Source organism: Rhineura floridana, chromosome 5 (assembly GCF_030035675.1).
Source record: "Rhineura floridana isolate rRhiFlo1 chromosome 5, rRhiFlo1.hap2, whole genome shotgun sequence".
Lineage (NCBI taxonomy): Eukaryota > Metazoa > Chordata > Lepidosauria > Squamata > Rhineuridae > Rhineura > Rhineura floridana.
In genome coordinates, this window is record NC_084484.1 from 6,462,583 (window position 1) to 6,484,600 (window position 22,018).

The 22,018-nt window shown below is 40.4% G+C and overlaps 1 protein-coding gene across 4 annotated transcripts in view; it reads left to right on the top strand.

Moving 5' to 3' along the window:
• The window catches only part of VWA8 (von Willebrand factor A domain containing 8), a 271,730-nt gene that overhangs the window by 144,037 nt on the left and 105,675 nt on the right, over positions 1 to 22,018 (top strand). For all 4 annotated transcript variants that reach the window (XM_061629912.1, XM_061629914.1, XM_061629913.1 and 1 more), the window contains exons 27-29: positions 423 to 531; positions 5,750 to 5,888; positions 7,477 to 7,667. In XM_061629912.1, the coding sequence (XP_061485896.1) occupies positions 423 to 531; positions 5,750 to 5,888; positions 7,477 to 7,667 (439 nt within the window). The remainder of the gene's footprint in view (positions 1 to 422; positions 532 to 5,749; positions 5,889 to 7,476; positions 7,668 to 22,018) is intronic.

A 22,018-nucleotide genomic window follows, 5' to 3' on the forward strand; every position in this document is an offset into this window, starting at 1 on the left:
GTTTGAACTCTTTTGTTTTTAGGATGTTTTAAAGTGCTTTTAGTATTTTTGTTTGCCGCCCTGGGCTCCTTCTGAGAGGAAGGGTGGGATATAAATTTAATAAATAAATAAATAAATATTTTGTAGGAATATATTTCCTGGTTCCTTGTATGGTTAGGATGTTGGATGATGACCTGGGAGACCAACAAGACTTTTCAACTTATAGAAATGTATTGTTAGATGAAGTGCTACTTTGAAAACAGCAAATTATGGATTGATTCCTATGCATTGAGCCTCAGATGCCAATAACTTGTATTTTTCTTTTTATGCTGATTTTTGTTTTTGTGCTCTCTTTGCTTTTGTTATCTGTCAATATTTGAAACCCAATAACTATTAACTTTTAAAAAGAGCAAATAGATAATAGTTTTTCATTTTTTGGTCAGGTTGCCATTACCAGATCCAAAATTAATGGGCTATTGGAAAGTCAAGCAGTTGGGTAATGCACACCAGAAACTTTTGTGCTCAACTGAAACACATCGCATAGATATAAAGGTAAGGTTTTTTAAAATCTTGCCTGTAAGTCTATTATTTCCCACCATCATAAAATTGTACTACATTTTTCCAAGTATTTTCAGTCTGCCAAATCTCAAGGCCTCAACAGAGGTAGCAATATTATACATAAATTAAAAGAGTTCTGAAGAGTAGAGTCTAGACTGGAGATGCATCTAAATTTCCCTCTCTCTAAATATCCCTTTGGATTTTGGAGTTCTTGGTTACTTGATTCTAGTTGTGGAACAGCGCTGATGGAGATGTTTGTCAAATGTTCTGTTGGATTGGACTTCTGGACTTGTAAAGATCACCAAAAATGTTGTTTGCTTTTGCAGGAGCTTTCCACTCCTTCTGTTCTTTTGCTTTACCTCCCCCCTCCCATAAGTCATGTGCACAAGCAATCAGGAGCATTAAAATTGCAAATCAGATCAAACTTAAGTAAAATGACTATCTGAACTCTCTCAACTGTCTTAATATTGTTGCTTCCTCCCTGCTAAAACACAATCAGCACAGTACAAGTCTTGTTTCTGTTTGGGCTGATTGCAGGTGTTGCCACCACTCACCATATGCTCAGAGGCACATGTTACCAACTTCTTCCAAGCTACACAGGAAGTGGATTGGACTGTGAAAGACCAACCCAAATTGTGTTTGCATTTTGACAAATTTGTAGGGCAGTACAATATCTCAGGTAGGAGGTCAGGTCTCCTGCTCAGGACAGCAAAGGGGGAGGCACCCCAAATGCACTGCAGACAAAGAGAGGGATACCCTCGAACCAGGAGCCAGCCACTCCTAAAAATTCAGTTTGTTATATTGATTAGATAACAGTGTGTTATGTACACAAGAAATCTGAGCTCTGTATTCCTCTTCACTTATTTGCTTAGTCCAGGTTTATTCAAATTAGAGAAACTGTAAGAATTTCCCAATTTGGGGTATACATATAATCTTGTGAAGTTTTAAGTGAAGTTTCATTTTGTATTATATTCCATTTTAGTTGTCCCTTTTCCTTGTTGATTATAGTTTATGAGTCAGCTTTCAGCAGATCATGGTACTGTTCATTTTTAATAGATAAATTCATAAATGTAGTTTACATTTTAATGTTGTTTATATGTATACTTTTACAGATTGCCCTTGACAAAGGGTTTTTTGATACGTCAGGCTGCAATAAACAATCACCACTTTTATTTTTGCCCGGTTGCTGTCTTGGCACTTCGAGGGTTTCCTTCTTTGTCTGCAGGTCTCCTACTCCCCTGGTGTATTCACTATAGCTGCCCAATTTCCCTGCTTTAAAACACAAGGTTTTTTTTTACCTATTAATGAATTTCTCTGCTTTTTAATCTGGGCGGTAAGAAATGGGATCCTGTGCAAGTTTGCTGAGAATGGATTGATCACTCGCATGCTTATTGAGTTCAATGGGATTTACTCCCCTGCAGTCATGCTTAGGACAGGTGAAACTGACCATGGGGGGGAGGAGAAGAGGGAGAGAGGGAGGGCTGAAGTGGGCAGGGGAGGAGGAGGAAGGAGAGAGGAAGGGGAAAGGCAGGTCTGATAATTTGAATACTTATTGAGTTCAATGGGATTTACTTCCATGCAATCATGCTTAGAATACGTAAAACTTACCATGGTGGAGGAAGGGGGGGAGGGGAGGAGGAAGGGAGTGGCAGGAGGGAGGGGGAGTTGGAAGGAGATGGAGAGGGTGAGGGAAGGATGGAGGAAGGGGGAGGGAAGGGGCAAAAGGGAGGTAATAGGAGGGATGGGGAGGAGGGGAAGACTGGTTTGATAATTTTTGGGATTTACTCTTGTACAATCATGCTTACGATACATGAAACTTACCTGGGGAGGGGCAGAGAAAGGGGAAGGGGAGGGGTAGGTAGGAAGATGGAGGGGAGAGGGATTGGGAGGGGAGGAGATTGGGTGGGTGGGCACTGGGCAGAGGGAAAGCCCTTTTCCTTTCCAAAAGGAAAACATTGTAAACAGTATCATTGTTTTTCAGTGTTTTCCCCACCTATTTATTCTACAGCAGGCACATGTAGTCTCCTACCCAAATTTAAACCCAAGCTGTCCCTGGCTACATCCACTGCAGACCTTTATTCCACTTTAGACAGTCATGACTGTGTAGATTGTGAAGAGTGCTGAGAGTTGCTAGGAGAGGCCCTATTCCCCTCCCAGAGCTTCAATCCCCAGAAGAGTGGCTGACTGTTAAACCACTCTGGCTACTGGAGCTCTGTCAGGGGAATGCAGAAGATGAAGGTCAGAGTATGGGGCAAGGTCAGTAATAGGATTACAGGTACTCTGTGAACATGGCTAATTTTTAATTAATTTCAACAAATTGTGAGACCACTAAAAGAAAAAAGTCCAACAGGGGTCAGGATTTTTTTTCTCGTTTTACACTTTGAACTCTGGATTCTCTCTGTGTGTTTTGTGTATCGCTATGAAAACATAGAGGGGGTTGTTAAGCAAGCGTTTCTGAGTTCAGGACTATAAATTTTGTAAGGTTTTGTTCTGAAATGAGCTTGAGGAAAGCAGCAGAATGGCATGGGGGGTATTTTCAATTTAGCATTGTGGAATGTAAAAAAATCCATGCCCGCTATAGTATACAGCTGTATAATTAATTTTAATTGAAATCTGTGCATGAAAGGTATCCTAAAATATAATTCATTACCATTTAGTAACAATCTCACATGTAAATCAAGAACCTGAATGCGGGAAGCCCTTTTTTTGAGATAATAATCTTTGCCAGTTAGTTGGTGTTATCAGTGCAAGTAATTTAAAAAATGTCAAGCAAAGCTGCTCTATAATTCTTATCACCCCAGTCTTAAGCAGTCAGCCTGATCCCACAAAGGAGATCGTACATGGAAGCAAACCACCTCTGAATATAAAAGTAATACAGATAAAATTACATATGCTCAGAGACACGTTACCAAATTTTTCCAAGCTACACAGGAAGTGGATTGGACTGTGAAAGACCAACCCAAATTGTGTTTGCATTTTGACAAATTTGTAGGGCAGTACAATATCTCAGAGAGGAGGTCAGGTCTCCTGCTCCTCTGGTGCATTCGCTATAGCTGCCCAATTTCCCTGCTTTTTAAAGTTTGGTAGAAATACCTGTGGGCTATAGGTGTGTTCTTAAACTGCAAGGTTTTTTGCCTATTAGTGAATTTCTCTGCTTTTTAATCCGGGTGGTAAGAAATGGGATCCTGTGCAAGTTTGCTGAGAATGGATTGATAATTTGCATGCTTATTGAGTTCAGTGGGATTTACTCCCCTGCAATCATGCTTAGGATAGATGAAACTGACCACAGGGGATGGGAGAGGAGGGGTGGAGGAAAGGCAGGGGGGAGGACTGGAATGGGAGTAGGCAGGAGGGGGAGGGGAGAAGAAGGACAGGTTTGATCATTTGCATGTTGATTGAGTTCAGTGCAATTTACTCCTGTGCAATCATGTTTAAGATAGGTAAAATTGACTGGGGGGATGGAGGGAGGGAGGGCTGGAGTGGGAAGGGGAGGAGGAAGAAGGAAGAGGGGAGGGGAGGTGGAAGGGAGAGGAGAGGGGAAGGAGGGGAAAAGCAGGTCTGATCGTTTGCATGCTTATTGAGTTCAATGGGATTTATTCCTATACAATGATGGTTAGGATAGGAAAAACTGACCATGGGGGAGGGGGAAAGGGAAGGAGTGTATTGGAGGGGGCAAAGGAAGGAGGAGGGGAGGGCAGGTTTGATCATTTGCATGCTTATAGAGTTCAATGGTATTTACTTCCGTGCAATCATGCTTAAGAAAGGTAAAACTGACCATGGGGAGGAGGAAGGGGAAGGAGGGGATGGGGATGGGGAGGGAGGGGCAAAGGAAGGGGGAGAGAAGGGGCAAGAGGGAGGGCATAGGAGGGAGGAGAAGGGATGGTGGGTTTGATCATTTGTATACTTTTTGAGTTCAGTGGGATTTATTTCTGTGCAATCATGCTGAAAATGGAAATGGACTGACTTCAAGTTGACTGGACTTATGGCAATCCTTTGAATAGGGTTTTCATGGTAAATGGTATTCAGAGGTGGTTTTACCATTGTTTTCTTCTGAGGCTGAGAGGTAGTGACTGGCCCAGGGTCACCCAGAGAGCTTCACGGCTGTGTGGGGATTTGAACCCTGGTCTCCCAGGACATAGTCCAACACTGACCTGGGGGAGGGGCAGGGAGGGGAGGAGATTGGGTGGGTAGCCACTGGGCAGAAGGGAAGCCCCTTTCCTTTTCAAAAGGAAAACATTGTGAACAGTATCATTGCTTTTCAGCGTTTTCCCCACCTTTTTATTCTACATCAGGAACATGTAGTCTTCCATCCAAATTTAAACCAAAGCTGTCCTGGCCACATCCACACCAGACATTTATTTCACTTTGGACAGTCATGGCTTCTCTCAAAGAATCTTGGGGAAGCGTAGTTAGTGAAGGGTGCTGAGAGTTGCTAGGAGACGCCCTGTTCCTCTCACAGACCTTCAATCAGAGTGGCTGTTAAACCAGTGTGGCCACTGGAGCTCTGTCAGTGGAATTGGAGTCTCAGCACCCTTCACAAACTATGCTTCCCAGGATTCTTTGAGGGAAGCCATGACTGTCTCAAGTGAAATAAAAGTCTGGTGTGGGTGTGGCCCCCTGATTTGGCAAGCCAAGCAGCTGTGAGTCTGGCTTTTAGAACACTGACAGTTGGTTCTTACTGAGCAAGCCCTAACGTTATAATTGGGTTCAAGCCAAACTTTCTTAAATTGACTAAAAATCAGCCAGGCATTTTTAAAACTTTTAAACTACAGAAATGAAGGTCAGAGTATGGGGCAAGGTCTATAATAGGATTACAGGTACTCTGTGAACATGGCTGATTTTTAATGAATTTCAACAGATCATGAGAACTGTGACAGAAAAAAGTCCAAAAGAGCTCTGGGGTTTTTTTTTCTCTCTTTTTAGACTTTGAACTCTCAATTCTCTCTGACTGTTTTGTGTATCGCCATGAAAATTGAGAGGGTTGTTAAGCAAGTGTTTCTGAGTTCGGGACTATACGTTTTGTAAGGTTTTGTTTTGAAATGAGCTTATGGGAAGCATCAGAATGGCATGGGCGGTATTTTCCATTTAACATTGCGGAATGTGAAAAATCCCCGCTGACTATAGTATACAGCCACTCTCGTGTATATAATTACCTGTGAAGAATGTTGAGTGACTATAGCTTCATGAGTACATTCTTGTCACTTTCTTTTAGGGTCCAATGTACCTAAACGTGCAGGCATTTCCACTGGAAAGGCATGAAGCCAGATCCTTGAGTTTTACAGAAGAACTTGCATTTTGGTCACTGCCTTTGAATGAAGTCAATTTAGTCTGTGATATTGCTATGGCACAAGGTAGAGTATAATTTTTATTTTCTGTTAAATTAGTGATGATGATGAACATTCAAATACATATTTAGAACATAATCTAATATAAATTATTTTGTATACAACAAAAGAAAACCATCTATATATTTTGTCCTAGCAATTTTTTTGATATTTTTTTGATGTTCATGTAATGCCTCATGGAATGAAGAAAAGGTGTTATAAGGCACACCTTTTGCTCTTACTTAGCTTTAATTGGGTAAGGGCAAACATTCTACAGATCCACCAATAATCCTTATTTATTCCCTCTGCTCAGTTTATTCACACCTGCCCTATTTGTGGATATAATGAGAGATGGGCATTTTGCTCTCACCTAGGAAGGGTGAACATTTTGATTGTTTTTAAAACTGAGTCTGTCAAGTTCACACTTTCTGAAACAATATGAGAACCAAAACACATTCATTCATACTGCAAACTGGCACTTATTACAATTTTGCAATGCAGTTCTCCAACCAACCACTGTTCACACAGTGCATATATTAGGAGAAAGTGTGCATAAAAATGAATAAATTAGTGAAAGTAAAATACAAAAAATGTGTTATACTAGGAGAAATTGCTTGCAAAAATATGTATATCAGTCAAAACTGCATAAAATGGGTTTATTAGGAGAAATTCACACTAAAATGCTGAAGACGTTTCATGAGGATTTGAAAAACAATTACAAAATTCCTGCCGAAATGTGAAGAACTGAATTTAAGATTGGAAAAATGAGAAACTGAGAGAACCCAAATGGGCAGATCCTTCCATCCCTATTCCCAGCCTGACTCCAGCACTGGAAGTGAGCCAGTTTGTGGGGGAAAGTGCTTGAAGCAATGGAGTTTAGGAATGTGAGACAAGGGGAAAATTACTTCCCCTCACCAGCACACGCTTTAGGTTGAAAAAGATATTCCCCCAGTATAAAATGTAAACTAACAGACTTGGCTATCCCTGTCTCATTTGGTTTGGTAGCAGCCATTCCACTTTCTGAGATTTTACTCAGTGCTCAGAAACTTTCAATATAATTTCACAACTATAAGGTTAAGGAAGAATTAAAAGCCAAGATTGTAACATTCTGCACCTTTTCTCCAAGCCCATCTTGGAATCTCAAGACTAGCTGCTGAAAACAGAATACTGGGGAAATAGTTCTTTGCATACTCTATTGTCTTTCCTTCCAGATGGGAGGAATGGCAACCCCATTTTTATTTCTGCCTCACACACACATAGCAATCACTTTATTATATATGTGGTCATTTTTTAGAGATAACTGTGGTAACAATGGCTAATTAATAGAAAAATTTGTCCATTGTTCCCATGTTGTGTATTTTGGTTCCATTAAATTTGGGATATTCATGGTGATATGATGAGAAAATACTTGTGTGCCTGGACATATTTGTTGTGCTTCTCCATTCTAATTTCCAAAATACCATTTGTGTATTTAATATGTCAGATTAAATGTTTAAATATTTTGTGCAATCTTGTGTGCAAAAATAATTGTCTCTGTTGCCCTACAGATAACTTTTTGATCAGAGAAATCTTGAGCTTGCATCTAATTTGTATCTTATTCCTTCCTTCTGAACAGAAGAGCCTCTTTATGTGGCTACATGCAATCCTGTGTCCTTATATTTTATGGATACATCTAGTAAAAATGGATTCTACATAGACTTGTATGACATCTTCCCAAGGACAGTTGGTGGAGTATGGCAACCTTTTGTGACACTGGCACCTCTGGGTAATCCTCTCAAAGGTCAAGTAATTCTACATGAAGAGCAGGTAAAAAACATGCTTTCCATTTCTTATTATAATATTATCACTTGGAGTGGAATTCCTCCCATTGTTTCTATCAAATGCTGTATTTTACCCTAAGCATGCAAACTTACGAATATCTCCACTAACTTGCACTGAAGATTATGTTTGGAGAAGAGATAGTGAGTTGGAAGGGGTTCTATTCATGGTAAAAAGAAATATGTGGGACTAGAATTGTCAGGTCTCCAGGTTCGCCTGGAGACTCCAGATTTTGGGGTCCTTTCCAGGACTCCAGCTGAGTCACCTTAATCACTTGACTCTCAGCTTTCATTTTTTAAAAAATTAAGTTTCTAGGTGGTCTGGTTCAAGAGATATACACCAAAACTTCAGCTGCCGCCCCGCAACTTCTGTTAAATGGGCTCGTAGTTGGCTGCTTTAACCCCACCCTTTCAGGTTTGTAGCCAATACATGAAGTCAGGGTTGTGATTCACATGGGATTGGTTTGCCTCCAGGCAGTAGCAAGGCCAGAAAGCTGTTGTTTTTCCCTGCTTATCTGAAAATCTCATAAATTTAGTAAGTATATAGCTTTCAGTCTTTTTCTTTCTTGTGTGCAGGAGTCAAATAAGTTCAATTTTTCCTGGGCTGTTGAAAAGGGCACTGTTTTTAAAGCAGTTAGGCAGGGTTTACATAGGTACCATTGTTTTTATCATGTAGGAAGCTAATACTGATTTTTTTTATGTTATCCAATGACTAACTGGTTTTAACAATAAACTATTATATGGGGCGTATGTATTTTTAAATCTAGTGTGTGTGTGTGTGTGTGTGTGTGTATATGGATTCTTTCCAAAAAACCCTGTGAGGTAGGGGTGCCGATGGAAAACAAGGCAGTTCACAACAAGAAATATATCCCTTTAAAATCCAATATCCATAAAAACTAGGATAAACAGCAGCAAAACAGCTTAAAGTGGTGTGATTCGGAATTTTGGGTTGGGTGCGTGAAGTTCCTTATCACTTCAGATTGCAGTTCTGTGCATGCTTCCCTGTTTGAGTAAGCCCCATGGAATACATTGGTACTTGCTTCTGAGTAAACAAACATATGATTGCACTATAAATATCTTTGCAGGCTGTGTAAATAATAAACATATTTGACAGTCATGCTTATATAAATATTTCTTCATACCATGTCCCAATAAGTATCTAATTTCACACTATGGTTGTACATCATTATTCCCTCTATATTTTAAGTGTGCTTTTCTTCCTTGGGGTGTTCATGGTTTCCCTTCTGTTGTTTTTATCCCTAGGCTCAAAGATGGTGAGTAGCCCATGGTCACCCAGTAAACGTTATCGCTCATTTCTCTTTTTAAAAATAAATTATAAGAATTTACATGCAGTCAAAGTTTATTAAGTAGATCTACATAATACATTTAAAGCACATTCAACTCTCATTTAAGGTGCATGACTTCCCCTAAAGAATCGTGGGAAGTGTAGTTTCACCCTCATAGTTATAGTTCCCACCACCCTTAACAAACTACAGTTCCCATGATTCTGTGGTGGGATTCATGTGCTTCAAATGTTTGTTGAATATACTTTAAATGAATGGTGTGGATCTGCCTTATTTATTTATTTTATTTATTTATTTATTAAATTTATTAGTCGCCCATCTGGCTGGCTGGCCAGCCACTCTGGGCGACGTACAAAATAAAAACATACAAATACATTGAAACATTAACAATCTCAACAACAATAATAAAACATAACCCACCCCAAAAGCCTGCCTGAAGGTATGATGTGCATTCATTAGTGAATTGAAGAGAACAATTTTAAAGGATACATATATATATATATGCATATGCTTTGCATACAAAGGCCCAAAATTCAGTTTTTGGAAAAGACTATTGCCTGGAATCCTGGAGAGCCAATGCTAGTCCACATCAATGTTGAGCTAGATGGTACCAAATGGCCGGAGTCAGTATAAGGCAGATTCCTTTGTTCCTAAAATTGGAAAGAGACCCAAGGACCATAGTGAGTCCAAAATTTATTTATTTTATTTACAACATTTATATACCGCTTATTGTAAAAAAAACCCTTCAAAACGGTTTATAAAAGGAATTAAAACAATAAAATTATTGGCAAAAACAGTTAAGGACAAGTATTTAAAACATTCAAAATAATAAAACCAACAATGAGTTAAAAACAGATAAAAAGCACAATAGCTTCTGCATGCCTGGATAGGCTTGCCTAAATAAAAATGTTTTTAGCAGGTGCTGAAGAGACTACAATGACGGTGTCTGCCTAATGTCACTAGGCAGGGAGTTCCAAAGTGTATGTGCTGCCACACTAAAGGACTGGTTTCTTACAAGACAGAACAGGTACTATGCGGCACACCTTGAACTTGACCTGGTAGCAAATAGGCAACCAGTGCAGATTTCAGAGCAGAGGTATCATTATACAGCCACAAGAGTGGCTGTATACTATTTTTCACATTCTCCAGTGTTAAATTGAAAATATCCCCCATGCCATTCTGCTGCTTCCCATAAGCTCATTTCAAAACAAAACCTTACAAAATTTATAGTCCTGAACTCAGAAACGCTTGCTCAACAACCCTCTCAATATTCATGGCGATACACAAAACAGAGAGAATTGAGAGTTCAAAGTCTTAAAAGAGAGGGGGACACCCCAGAGCTGTTTTGGACTTTTTTCTGTCAGAGTTCTCATAATCTGTTGAAATTCATTAAAAATCAGCCATGTTCACAGAGTACCTGTAATCCTATTATAGACCTTGCCCCATACTCTGACCTTCATTTCTGCAGTTTAAAAGTTTTAAAAATGCCTGGCTGATTTTTAATTAATTTAAGAAATTTTGGCTTGAACTGACTGATAGTGTCGGACATGCTCAGTAAGAACGAACTGTCAGTGTTCTAAAAGTCAGACTCACAGCTGCTGGTCTCAGCTAATCAGGGCCTCTGAGAGGAATTTTATCAGGGGGTACAAAGTTTCTTTTGGGCCCCTTCCCTTTTCCATTAGTCATTCTGTTTTTATCCACTACTGTTTTATGCCATGAGCTGTAGCCTGTAAGGTCAAAAAGGGTATGGAAGACGAAAGAGGGGTGGAGTGGAGCGCTCTGTTAATTTTCTGCATTTAAGGCCTTATGCTGTTATACTCCCTCCACGATAAATATAAATAAATATAAATAAAACAAAAGAGGATCAGAGATAAGAAAGCACATTTGATTTGAACATCTTTGCTTATGCTACAATACAGATAAGGAGAAAGAATTCACATTGGAACAAGGTAGATAAACTTACTATTTACTTTAAAAAAAGAGCTTTCCTGGCCTTTTTTTGTGAAAAAGTTTGAATTACAGCATGAAAATTGTTCTGGCAATGTATGATTCAATACTTAGCCTGGCCAAATCCACAAGACGTTCCTGAGACATTGTAGACCTTAAATAATTCTTAATTAGCTTAAGTTTGCTAAATGACCTCTCTCCAGAAGCAACTGTTGCTGGAATTGTTAATAGTTTTCTTAAGCTAACACAAACATTTGGAAACAGGTCACCAAGTCTGTACTCTGTTAAGTTCAACAGATCTAATGGCTTTAACTGTGCATTTACAAAATTTGCTTTATGTACTGAGGGTAAATGTTGCATTTCTTTTCCAAAATCATCACCATTAAGGTCAGCAAGATATTGCTCTGATAAAGATAAAGCTTTTCTCTCCACATCACTTTCGGACATGGTGAGATATTTCTACAAGAAATCAAATTTTTCTGCCAACTGCTTAACAGCATTGAAGACAGTTAATCCTACTATAACATTGTCTACCAAAACATAAAACACACACTTTCTGAGGTAGGCCTCTTCTGGAGTATCATCTGTGTCATTCATTTCTTCCAAGTTAGCATCAGGTGTGCTGCCGTCATGCGGCCTTGCCCTCTTGCGCCTAACTCCATCACATCTACAGGAAAGTTTTATTTCTATATTTAGGTTTGACGCAACCAATTTGGCTTCATTCCACATGCATTTCCAGTTCTTTCAAAGTTTTGTCAGCTCTGTTGAAGTAGCAAACATAGAAACTCTCCTCACAATCAGTGTGGCATCTCTAGCTTGGATGACCTTGTTGCAAATATCTATGCCAGCTAATATTTTGTACCACACGGCTGACATTAACACACAGGCAAAAGATGTCACATATAATAAAACTCCATGGACTTCATTTCTTGTTTTGGCCGTCAAATTTAGTTCTAGGATCTCTTCCAGTGCTAATTTAATGCCAGGCAAGTGAGCTGCAAAAGGCTTTACACATTCAACACGATCTGACCATCTTGTTTCAGACATACCATGAAGAGAACAACCAATACGGTTTTGTAGTAATTCCCACTGCTTAGCACTGGAACTGAACAGGTGGTACACAGTTTGAATTGTTCCGAAAAAGGTTATTGCTTCAGGTATGCATTCAGCAGTATCATTTCCACATAAGTTGAGTGTGTGACAACTGCAAGGTGAAAAAATTGCTGTTGAGCATTGTTCTTGTATTTTTGCTTGTGCGCCGTTGTATTTTCCGGCCATATTTGCCCCATTATCGTAGCCTTGAGCTCTACAATCACTAAGAGGAACAGCATGTTCTTTCAATGTATCAGTTATCAACTGAGCAATTTCTTCCCCTCTTTTGTTGCTACAATCTGCAAACTTGAGAAATCTTTCTTGAATCTCATACTGCGTTTCTTTTAAAAGTACGTATCTCAAAAGAAATGTTGTTTGTTCAATATGGGAAGAATCTGGTGTGGAATCTACTATTATTGCAAAGTACTTTGCAGATTGCCTCTCAAGCAAAATGTGTTGTTTCACAAGATTCGAGCATTCTGCAATAAATTCATTTTGTGAGTCAGGGGACAGATAATGAACTTGAAGCCGCTCGCTCCTTTTCTGTGACTCCTCTACGCTTAGCACATGTTCCTGAAGGATGGGGTCCCACCTGGAGAGCAGTTCAATGAGTCCTAAAAAGTTTCCATTGTTTGAATCACCAATTCGATGGGATGAACCAGTAAATGCTAGACCACGTTCTGCCAAGAAAAGTACAACATCGATGATGCGCTTTAAAAGGTTGTACCATTTCACAGCTTCAGTTTTGATTGACACTTCTAAGATGATGTCAACTCCTGTCCCAGACAGCAGGCGCCTTTCTAGTTCTCACCAAGCTAGGTAACATTCTCTGTGACTATTGCCTTTTTCATGTTTTGGGATCCTGTAGGGAAGTTTCCGCCACTTCCCATTAGAATCCCAGCCTTCTGCAGATACCAGTGCAGACTTAGACGCAGAAGTGCTAGTCTTGACTGTCTTGTGCCAAAATAATCGACATGGAAAGCAATATAAAGCTTGTTTCTGTTGACTGCAGACAAGCCAGTCTCTTACATGTAGTTCTCCATTAGTGCTTTGAAATTTCAATATGCTTTCTGGGAACACTTGATTGCAGATGTCTTTTGGGAATGTTTTAGGCAGAGGGATGTGACCATTTGTAACATACTTTTCTATTTCCTTTTGAGATGGAAACTCGGTTGTGATACATCCAATGTCAAGGCCTACATTATGATTACTCCTCTCATCTTCCAGATTCACTTCCACATGCGTCTGTATGTCTGTTTCTTTCTGTTTTCCATTTTCATTTTCTGCATCTGCCCCTTCATCAAAATACTGTGCATGATTACCCAAATCAACTGCTCCTTGTTTGGGGATGAGGTTTCCAACAGTTTCTTCTTGCTCCAATTCTGTAGGTGAGTTCAATGAAAAAATTTTTGAAGCCGCACTTAATCCAAATTGAAAGAGCGTTTGTTGACCCCTTTTTTCATTTTCCTCTCGTTCTTTCTTGTCTTTTCTTTTCTGGGCTCCTGATTTGTGAGAATACATTTTGGAGAGATGATTTTCTCATTGTGATAGGGTTTAAAGGTTCACACTGCTTACCTTATATGAGCCCTCAAACAGCATTTTTCCTTTCATACTAAAGGGGAAGGGTTAATCTAGCTTCCTAATGACCATGCCCTCTTAAGGTCAAAGTATGTCTTCCTCTTGTTACCTTAGCCACCAAGCATGCTCAGTTTCTTCCAGAGTAAGTTTCATAAAAAATGAAAAAAATCCTCAAGTTTGATTATTTTCAGAATCCAACAGAAATACAAATATTTGTTTGAACAACGTTATGCTTGTTAGGGGGGAAAGAAAAAAAAGCACCATTTGTAGCAGGCTTGCAGAATGGGAGCCAACAGGAAATGACATAACAAAGGGAGGAAAAGGCAACTCCCCTCCTTTGGCTCCCGGGGCCCCCTTTTTGACCCCAGGCCCAGGTAAGATGTACTCCCTACACCTCCCTCTTATGGGCCCTGGGGGGTCACACCCACACCAGACTTTGATTTCACTTGAGACAGTCATGGCTTCCCCCAAAGAATCCTGGGAAGTGTAGTTTGTGAAGGGTGCCAAGAGGAAACTCCTATTCCACTGACAGAGCTCCAGTGGCCAAACGAGTTTAACAGTCAGCCACTGATTGAAGTCAATCACCTGAGGGGAACAGGTGTCTCCTAGCAACTCAGCACCCTTCACTAACTACATTTTCCAGGATTCTTTGAGAGAAGCCATTACTGTGTAAAGGCAAATAAAGGCCTGGTGTGGATGTGGCCAGGGACAGCTTTGGTTTAAATTTGGGTGAGAGGCTACATGTGCCTGCTGTGGAATAAAAAGGTGGGGGAAACACTGAAAAGCAACGATACTGTTCACAATGTTTTCCTTACAACCATTGAAGCAACAACAGTGGTTCCATGAGCTCAGCTCAACCCCTTAAACCCACTGATGATGCACCTTGTTGGTTGCATGTGAGCCGGGCAGCTTGGTACCAACTTCATCTGGTATGGAGGCTGCGTCCCTACCTTCCTTTACACCTGCTCCCATGAGTGATACATGCCCTGGTCTCCTCTCGATTAGACTATTGTAATGCGCTCTACGTGGGGTTACCCCTGAAGACGGTCCGGAAATTACAACTGGTACAGAATGCGGCGGCACGCTTAATAAAGCAGAGCCGTCGCCGAGATCATGTTACACCAGTGTTGATGGAGTTACACTGGTTGCCAGTTGTGTACCGGGCCCAATTCAAGGTGTTGGTATTAACCTTTAAAACCCTATACGGTTCCGGCCCAGTCTATCTGAAGGAGCACCTCCAGTATCACCAAGTATGCCGCCAAACAAGATCAGCCTCACAAGACCTTCTCTCGGTCCCACCGGTGAAAACAGCTAGATTGGTGTGGACCAGAGAGAGGGCCTTTTCGATCGTGGTCCCCACCCTCTGGAACTTGCTTCCTTTTGACCTGCGTCATGCCTCCTCCCTGATGGCTTTTTGCCAAGCTTCAAAGACCTGGCTGTTCAGGCAGGCCTATGGGATCTCTGGGGTGGGTTAGGTCTTTTATTATAATTGAAGGATGGTTAATTGAATTGCTGTGATATTGTAATTTGCTATATGTATATGTTTTTACATTGTATTTATATCGTGTACGTCGCCCAGAGTGTCCGCTCGCCGGACAGATGGGCGACTAATTAAATAAAATTTTATTATTATTTATTATTGCATGACAGTTTGTTTCTTGCCCAATAGTGGTAAAAGAGAATTCACATACCGGGAAGTGTGGCTGCAATTGCTCTTGTTCCCAAGCTGCTTCCTGAAGGTAGACCAAACCATGTGTGTTTTCTCTCTGTCAATTATTACTCACTGGAATTAGATTGGCTATCAAAGTGAGTTTATAGCAGCCCACAGAAAATGGTACAGCATTTTCTTACTCATTTCTCAGATCTCTTTATGAAGTGAAGGGTCTAATCTGCAAAGAAGTTTGGAGCAGCCATATTAAAAGGTAGAGGCAGGGCATTCCAGGCAGGGGGTTGCCAACCCTGCTTGGATATGGATATCTTTGCAGAGGATCCCTAGTCAAGCTTTACCAGCAGCACAATCCAAACTGTATCTACTTAGAAGTAAGGCCTATTGAGTTCTATGGGGCTTAGTCCCTTAGTAAATGTGTTTAGAATTGCAGCCTTCGGGGGCATCCATCTTTACTCCTGAGTGCTCCCATCTAACATCTCCACAAACTAGGCTCCTTTCTTCCTACAATGGCCTTCTGGTGACCAGCCTGGCCTGAGGGCACTTAAACCCTTCTTGCCAGAAGCAAGTAGGCTAGATTAAATGTTCTCTACCCAGGCTCCATCTTTCAGCTAAGATTTCTATCTTAATTTCCAATCAGAAACATTTTTGTTTGAATTACATGCTCCAAGCAACTGTACTTGAGGCTTAATGTATCATGCTTAATGACATCACTTGTCCCCCCTCATGTGAAATCACTCAGGCCCACCTCCATGACATCACCCAGGTGACATCACTCAGCCCCGCCCCTGAAAACTTAGGGTTTCTGATGCCTCTGATCTGGCAACCCTATGTAGGACATATATCCTATATTAGAATGGCTGGATTTTGTATGAAATTTCCATAAGTGGTGATGTGTAGGAATCTAATCTCCTAGTTGTGGATCTTTCTTGTAAAACTGATGTCAATTTAGCTTGCATTCCAGAAAAACATTGTTCATATGTAAAACTTTATGAGTTATTCTTCCATGGGAGGAAGTGTGGATGTAAGTTCAGAATGTGCCCAAAGTATTGATCTTTTCTTGCTCAAGGTCTAACTTATTTCTAGATTTGGGATCACAAATCATTTTCATCCAGTTCTGCTTGACTGGTTTTATAGGTTTCTGGACGATGTCCTGGTGAATGGCATTACTTCTTGTTGTTTTTACAAATCATTTCCCCATTATGCAGGAGACATACATGTGACACATCTTGCATGTTCACTTGTAATACTCTATAAACGTGGCTACTTGTACCACATGATTGCTGGTGTAGTGTGGTGGTTAAGATACAGAGCTATGAATCAGAAAAATCCCCAGTTCAGATTTTATCTCTGTTAGGAACTAATCAGGTGGTGTTTGGGCAAGCCACCTTGTCTCAATATATACACCCCATTTCCCCTCCCCACACATTCGCAATATGGGCATAATGATATCGCCCTACCTTGCAGGTTTGGTGTAAGGATTACAAAATAATGTGTGTGAAGTGCTGTGAATATTCAAAAGCACTGTATAAATATATTTTAATTATAGTTATCATGTGGACTAAGATGCAGAGGACCTTGCCTAACTGCAGTAGCTAACCTTTAAGTTCCTTCCAAACCTACCTACCCCCAACCTTTCATTCTTTGAATTAAAATCTAAATCTTCAGCAGTTGTTTCAGTGACATTTGAGTTCCAGATGGCTGTCTATTAGAACACAGACTACTAGTTTTAAAAGCCTGAGATGACAATATCCATAGTTTGGGGGTCTTATTAGATCCGCTCCTGTCACTTGAGGCTCAGGTAGCCTCGGTGGCATGGAATGCATTCTACCAGCTTCGGCTGGTAGCCCAACTACGACCCTATCTGGACAGGGAGAACTTCGCCTCAGTTATTCACGCTCTGGTATCCTCTAGATTGGATTACTGTAATGCACTCTACGTAGGGTTACCTTTGAAAACGATTCGGAAACTTCAGCTAGTGCAGAATGCTGTGGCCAGAGTTCTTACTTGGACGAAGAAATTCGACCATATAACACCTATTCTGGCCCAACTGCACTGGCTACCAATATGTTTCCGGGCCAGATTCAAAGTCTTGGTTCTTACCTATAAAGCCCTGAACGGCATCGGACCGCAATATCTGATGGAACGCCTCTCTCGCTATGTACCTACCCGTTCACTGCGCTCGATGTCTAAGGCCCTTCTCCGGGTCCCAACTCATAGGGAGGCCCAGAGAACAGCAACTAGATCTAGGCCCTTTTCAGTGGCGGCCCCCGAATTATGGAATGCCCTCCCAGATGAGATACACCTGGCACCTTCTTTGTTATCTTTTCGGCGCCAGGTAAAAACCTACCTCTTTGCCCAGGCATCCTTATTAAATCCTTATTTCCTTTTGTCGTTCTGTTCCCAGCAGACTTTGTACAAGAAAGGCAGAGGCTCATCATGAAGCACTCTAATGCCTTGTTCTCTGTTTTTTGTTGCTCTTGCAGTACATGTTTACTTTAGGAAAGCCCCACTAGCAGAAAGTGAAGTGAAAAATAAATTAATATGTGCATCCAATATGTGCTTAATTTTAATTTTAATTTCAACTTAAATTGTAACTGTAATTTTTATTTTAATTTGTATTCTAATTTTGTTTTTAAATATGTTTTATAATTGTATGCTGTAATCCACACTTGTTTGTATTTTAAATGTGGTCTTATCTTTTTGTACATCGCCCTGAGAGCTTGTTGCTATAGGGCGGTTTAAAAGTGCAATTAATTTTTTTTAAAAAATCACCATTTACAACTTTTTCTGGCCTTGCTTCACTTTGTTGGCTACTGCCTGTGGGGCTTAACAAAACTTCCAGTTTTGCATTGCTAAATACTACAAACAAGTTTTGACGGCAGCTTCACATTGGCATAATTCCCTAACCAAATCATCTTTATGCTTCCTATTGCTGTTTCTATGTTTTCTATTCTATTCCATGAAAATAAACGTATTCTTAATATAGCATCTCGAATCATAGAATAATAGAGTTGGAAGGGGCCTATAAGGCCATCAAGTCCAACCTCCTTGTGCATCTAACTGGTGCATTGGAAAAAAAACATGCCTTTATTCAGGGTTCAAGACCTTAAGGGAGCAGAGAAATGCAGAGAATCATTGTGCAGATTAAAAGCACAGTATAACCAATTACCATCATCACCATTCAGTGAGAGAGTTCAGGTTAAATCCTTATTTCCTTTTGTCATTCTGTTCCCAGCAGACTTTGTACAAGAAAGGCAGAGGCTCATCATGAAGCACTCTAATGCCTTGTTCTCTGTTTTTTGTTGCTCTTGCAGTACATGTTTACTTTAGGAAAGCCCCACTAGCAGAAAGTGAAGTGAAAAATAAATTAATATGTGCATCCAAAATCTTTCAAGCAAATGTACAGCTACCCATATGCACAATACCAGAATATTGTGTACTTTGTTGGTCTTGGAGAAGAGGGGCATGAAAAGGGGGAATTGGGTGTGGCTCTGGAGGGAATCTTTACTGCTGACGAGGATAGCAAAGCAATAAAGAAATTTTTGTTTTCTCTATCCTTTCTTCCTCCTTTGCACTTTAAACTCCCCCCCCTTCCAGAAGAACACTGATAGCAGCTCCCCTTTCCTTTAACTGTAAGTATACCCAGATTTGAACTAAATTCTTCCAAGGGAGGAAAACCCTGGCTAAGTCACAAACTGCATCAAGGAAAGGGAAGCTTTGCAGTAGCTAAAAATAAAAGAACGGCACCTCAAAATAATGGCTATTACATCTGTAGAGTATTGGAATTCAAGACACTGGGAACATGAGGTCACCCAAAGGTTTCTTTTCTCCCAGTAAAAAATAAACATAACAGAAACTGTGCACTAACATAGCATATCTTCCCAGCCCACTTGAATAATTGCCAAAGCTGTAACTGGAAGTATTCACCAGTGATGCACATTTCTATTTTTATACACAAGCAAATATGCCACCAGTAACTTGTTACAGATGGGAGCCATTAACATCTAAGAGGGTGGATAGAGAGCCTTATTATAGTGCCAGCTGACCTCGTAAACCTAGCACCAAGTGAAAGAACAAAACTGTCTTTTGTATGTTTGGAATGGTTGGAAAATCTTAACACTTAATTTACTTCCATAATGCTAATGCACATATGGGGACCTGAAGGGAAAAAAAGCAAGAAGACATTTTTATGCGAAGTCCTTTTCTTTCTCTTCTTGAAGTACTTTTGTACTAGGGTTGCCGATCTCTGGTTTTTGCCTGGAGACTTCTGATTCTTGGGGTCTGCTCCAGGTCTCTGGGTGAGTCACATTATTCTCCAGACTCTTAGCTTCCATAAAAAAAAAATAAGTTTTTAGGTGGTCTGGTTCATGAGATATACACCAAAATGTCAGCCCCCCACCCACAACTTCTGTTAAATGAGCTTGTAGCTGACTGCTCTTACCCCACCCTTTCAGGTTTGTAGCCAATAAATGAAGTCAGGGTTGTGATTGACACGTGATTGGTTTACCTCCAGGCAGTAGCTAGACCCCATTGCCAGAAAACTGTTGTTTTTCCCTGCTGATCTGAAAGTGTCATAAATTGAGTAAGTATATGGCCTTCAGCAGTAGCAAAAGTCTTTTTCTTTCTTGTGTACAGGAGTCAAACAAGTTTAAATTTTCCTGGGCTGTTGAAAAGAGCAGTGTTTTGAAAACCTTCCCAATATGAAGCTTTAATCCAATACACGCTTTTCTGGGAGTAAAGCTTCAGTGCTAATCCCACATACCTGGAGTTAACTCCATTGAATTCAGTAGGACTTACTTTTGACTTACTCCACTGGGAGGGATAGCTAACACAATGGAAGACAGGAATAAAATCCAAAGGGACCTGGATAGACTAGAAAATTGGGCTGAAATTAATAAAATGACATTCAATAAAGACAAATGCAGGATTCTGCATTTAGGCCACAAAAACAAAATGCATGGGTACAGGATGGGAAATACCCGGCTTAGCAGTAGTACGTGTGAGAAGGACCTTGGAATTGTAGTGGATCGCAAGTTGAACATGACCCAGCAGTGTGATGCTGCAGCAAAAAAGGCAAATGCGGTTTTGGGCTGCATAAACAGAGCTATAGTTTCCAGGTCGAGGGAAGTAATAGTCCCACTATATTCTGCATTAGTCAGGCCTCATCTGGAATACTGCGTTCAGTTCTGGGCGCCTCATTTTAAGAAAGATATAGACAAGTTAGAGCGGGTTCAGAAGAGGGCAACGAGGATGATAGCCGGTATGGAGAACAAGTCTTATGAGGAAAGGTTGAAGGAACTTGGCATGTTCAGTCTGGTGAAGAGAAGGCTGAGGGGTGACATGATTGCACTCTTTAAGTACCTGAAGGGCTGTCACATAGAGGAGGGTACAGATTTGTTCTCTGCTGCCCCAGAGGGTAGGACTAGGTCTAATGGTTTTAAGTTGCAGGAGCATAGATTCAGATTGGACATTAGAAGGAACTTCTTGACAGTAAGGGCAGTTCGGCAATGGAACTGACTGCCTAGGGAGGTGGTGGGATCCCCTTTGCTGGATGTCTTCAAGCAGAGGCTGGACAGCTATCTGGGGGAGATGCTCTAGCTGTGGATTTCCTGCTGTGAGCAGGGGGTTGGACTCGATGGCCTACAAGGCCCCTTCCAACTCTATGATTCTATGAGTAGACATGGTTAGGATTGTGCTGTAAATTAATGGGACTTTTTTGAGTGAACATAGCAAAGGATTGTATCTGTGTTATAAATCTTTCACTCGCCCTCCAATTCTATTTTTTAAAGCAATTAGGCAGGGCTTACAAAGGTATCACTGCTTCCATTATGTAGAAAACTAATATTGATTTTTTTTAAAACTGTTCTGCAATGATCAACTGGTTTTGACAATAAACTATTATATGGGGTGTATTTTTATATCTCCAGTGTGTGTGTATATGGATCTTCCCGACAACACTGTGAGGTAGGGTTGCCGACTGGAAACCAAGGCAGCTCACAACAAGAAATCAATCCCTTTAAAATCCAGTAGCCATAAAGACAAGGATGAACAGTTTAAAACAGCTTAAAGTGGCATAATTCTGAATTTTGGGTTGGGTGCGTGAAGTTCCATTGCAGTTCTGTGCATGCTTCCCTGTTTGACTAAGCCCCATGGAATACATTGGTACTTGCTTCTCAGTAAACAAACATAGGATTGCACTATAAATATCTTTATATAAATATCAGGTTGTATAAATAGTTCTTCATACTATGTCCCAATAAATATCTGATTTCATACTATGGTTGTACATTTAAGTGTGCCTGTCTTCCTTGGGGTGTTTGTGGTTCCCCTCTGTTATTTTCACCCTGAAGGGCAGATTAGGCTGAGAGATGGTGAGTAGCCCAAGGTCACCCAGTAAACGTTATAGCTCATTTCAATTTCAAAAAATTAATTAAAACAACTTATATGCAGGCAAAGTTTATTAAGTAGATCCACACAATACATTTAAAGCACATCCAACTTGCATTTAAAGTGCATGACTTCCCCTAAAGAATCCTGGGAAGTGTAGTTTCCCCCTCACAGTTATAGTCCCCACCACCCTTAACAAACTACAGTTCCCATGATTCTGTGGTGTGATTCATGTGCTTCAAATGTGTGTTGAATATACTTTAAATGATTGGTGTGGATCTGCCCTAGGTATGATGTGCATTCATTAGTGAATTGAAAAGAACAATTTTAAAAGATACTTTTTAAACAGGGAAGGGCCGTAGC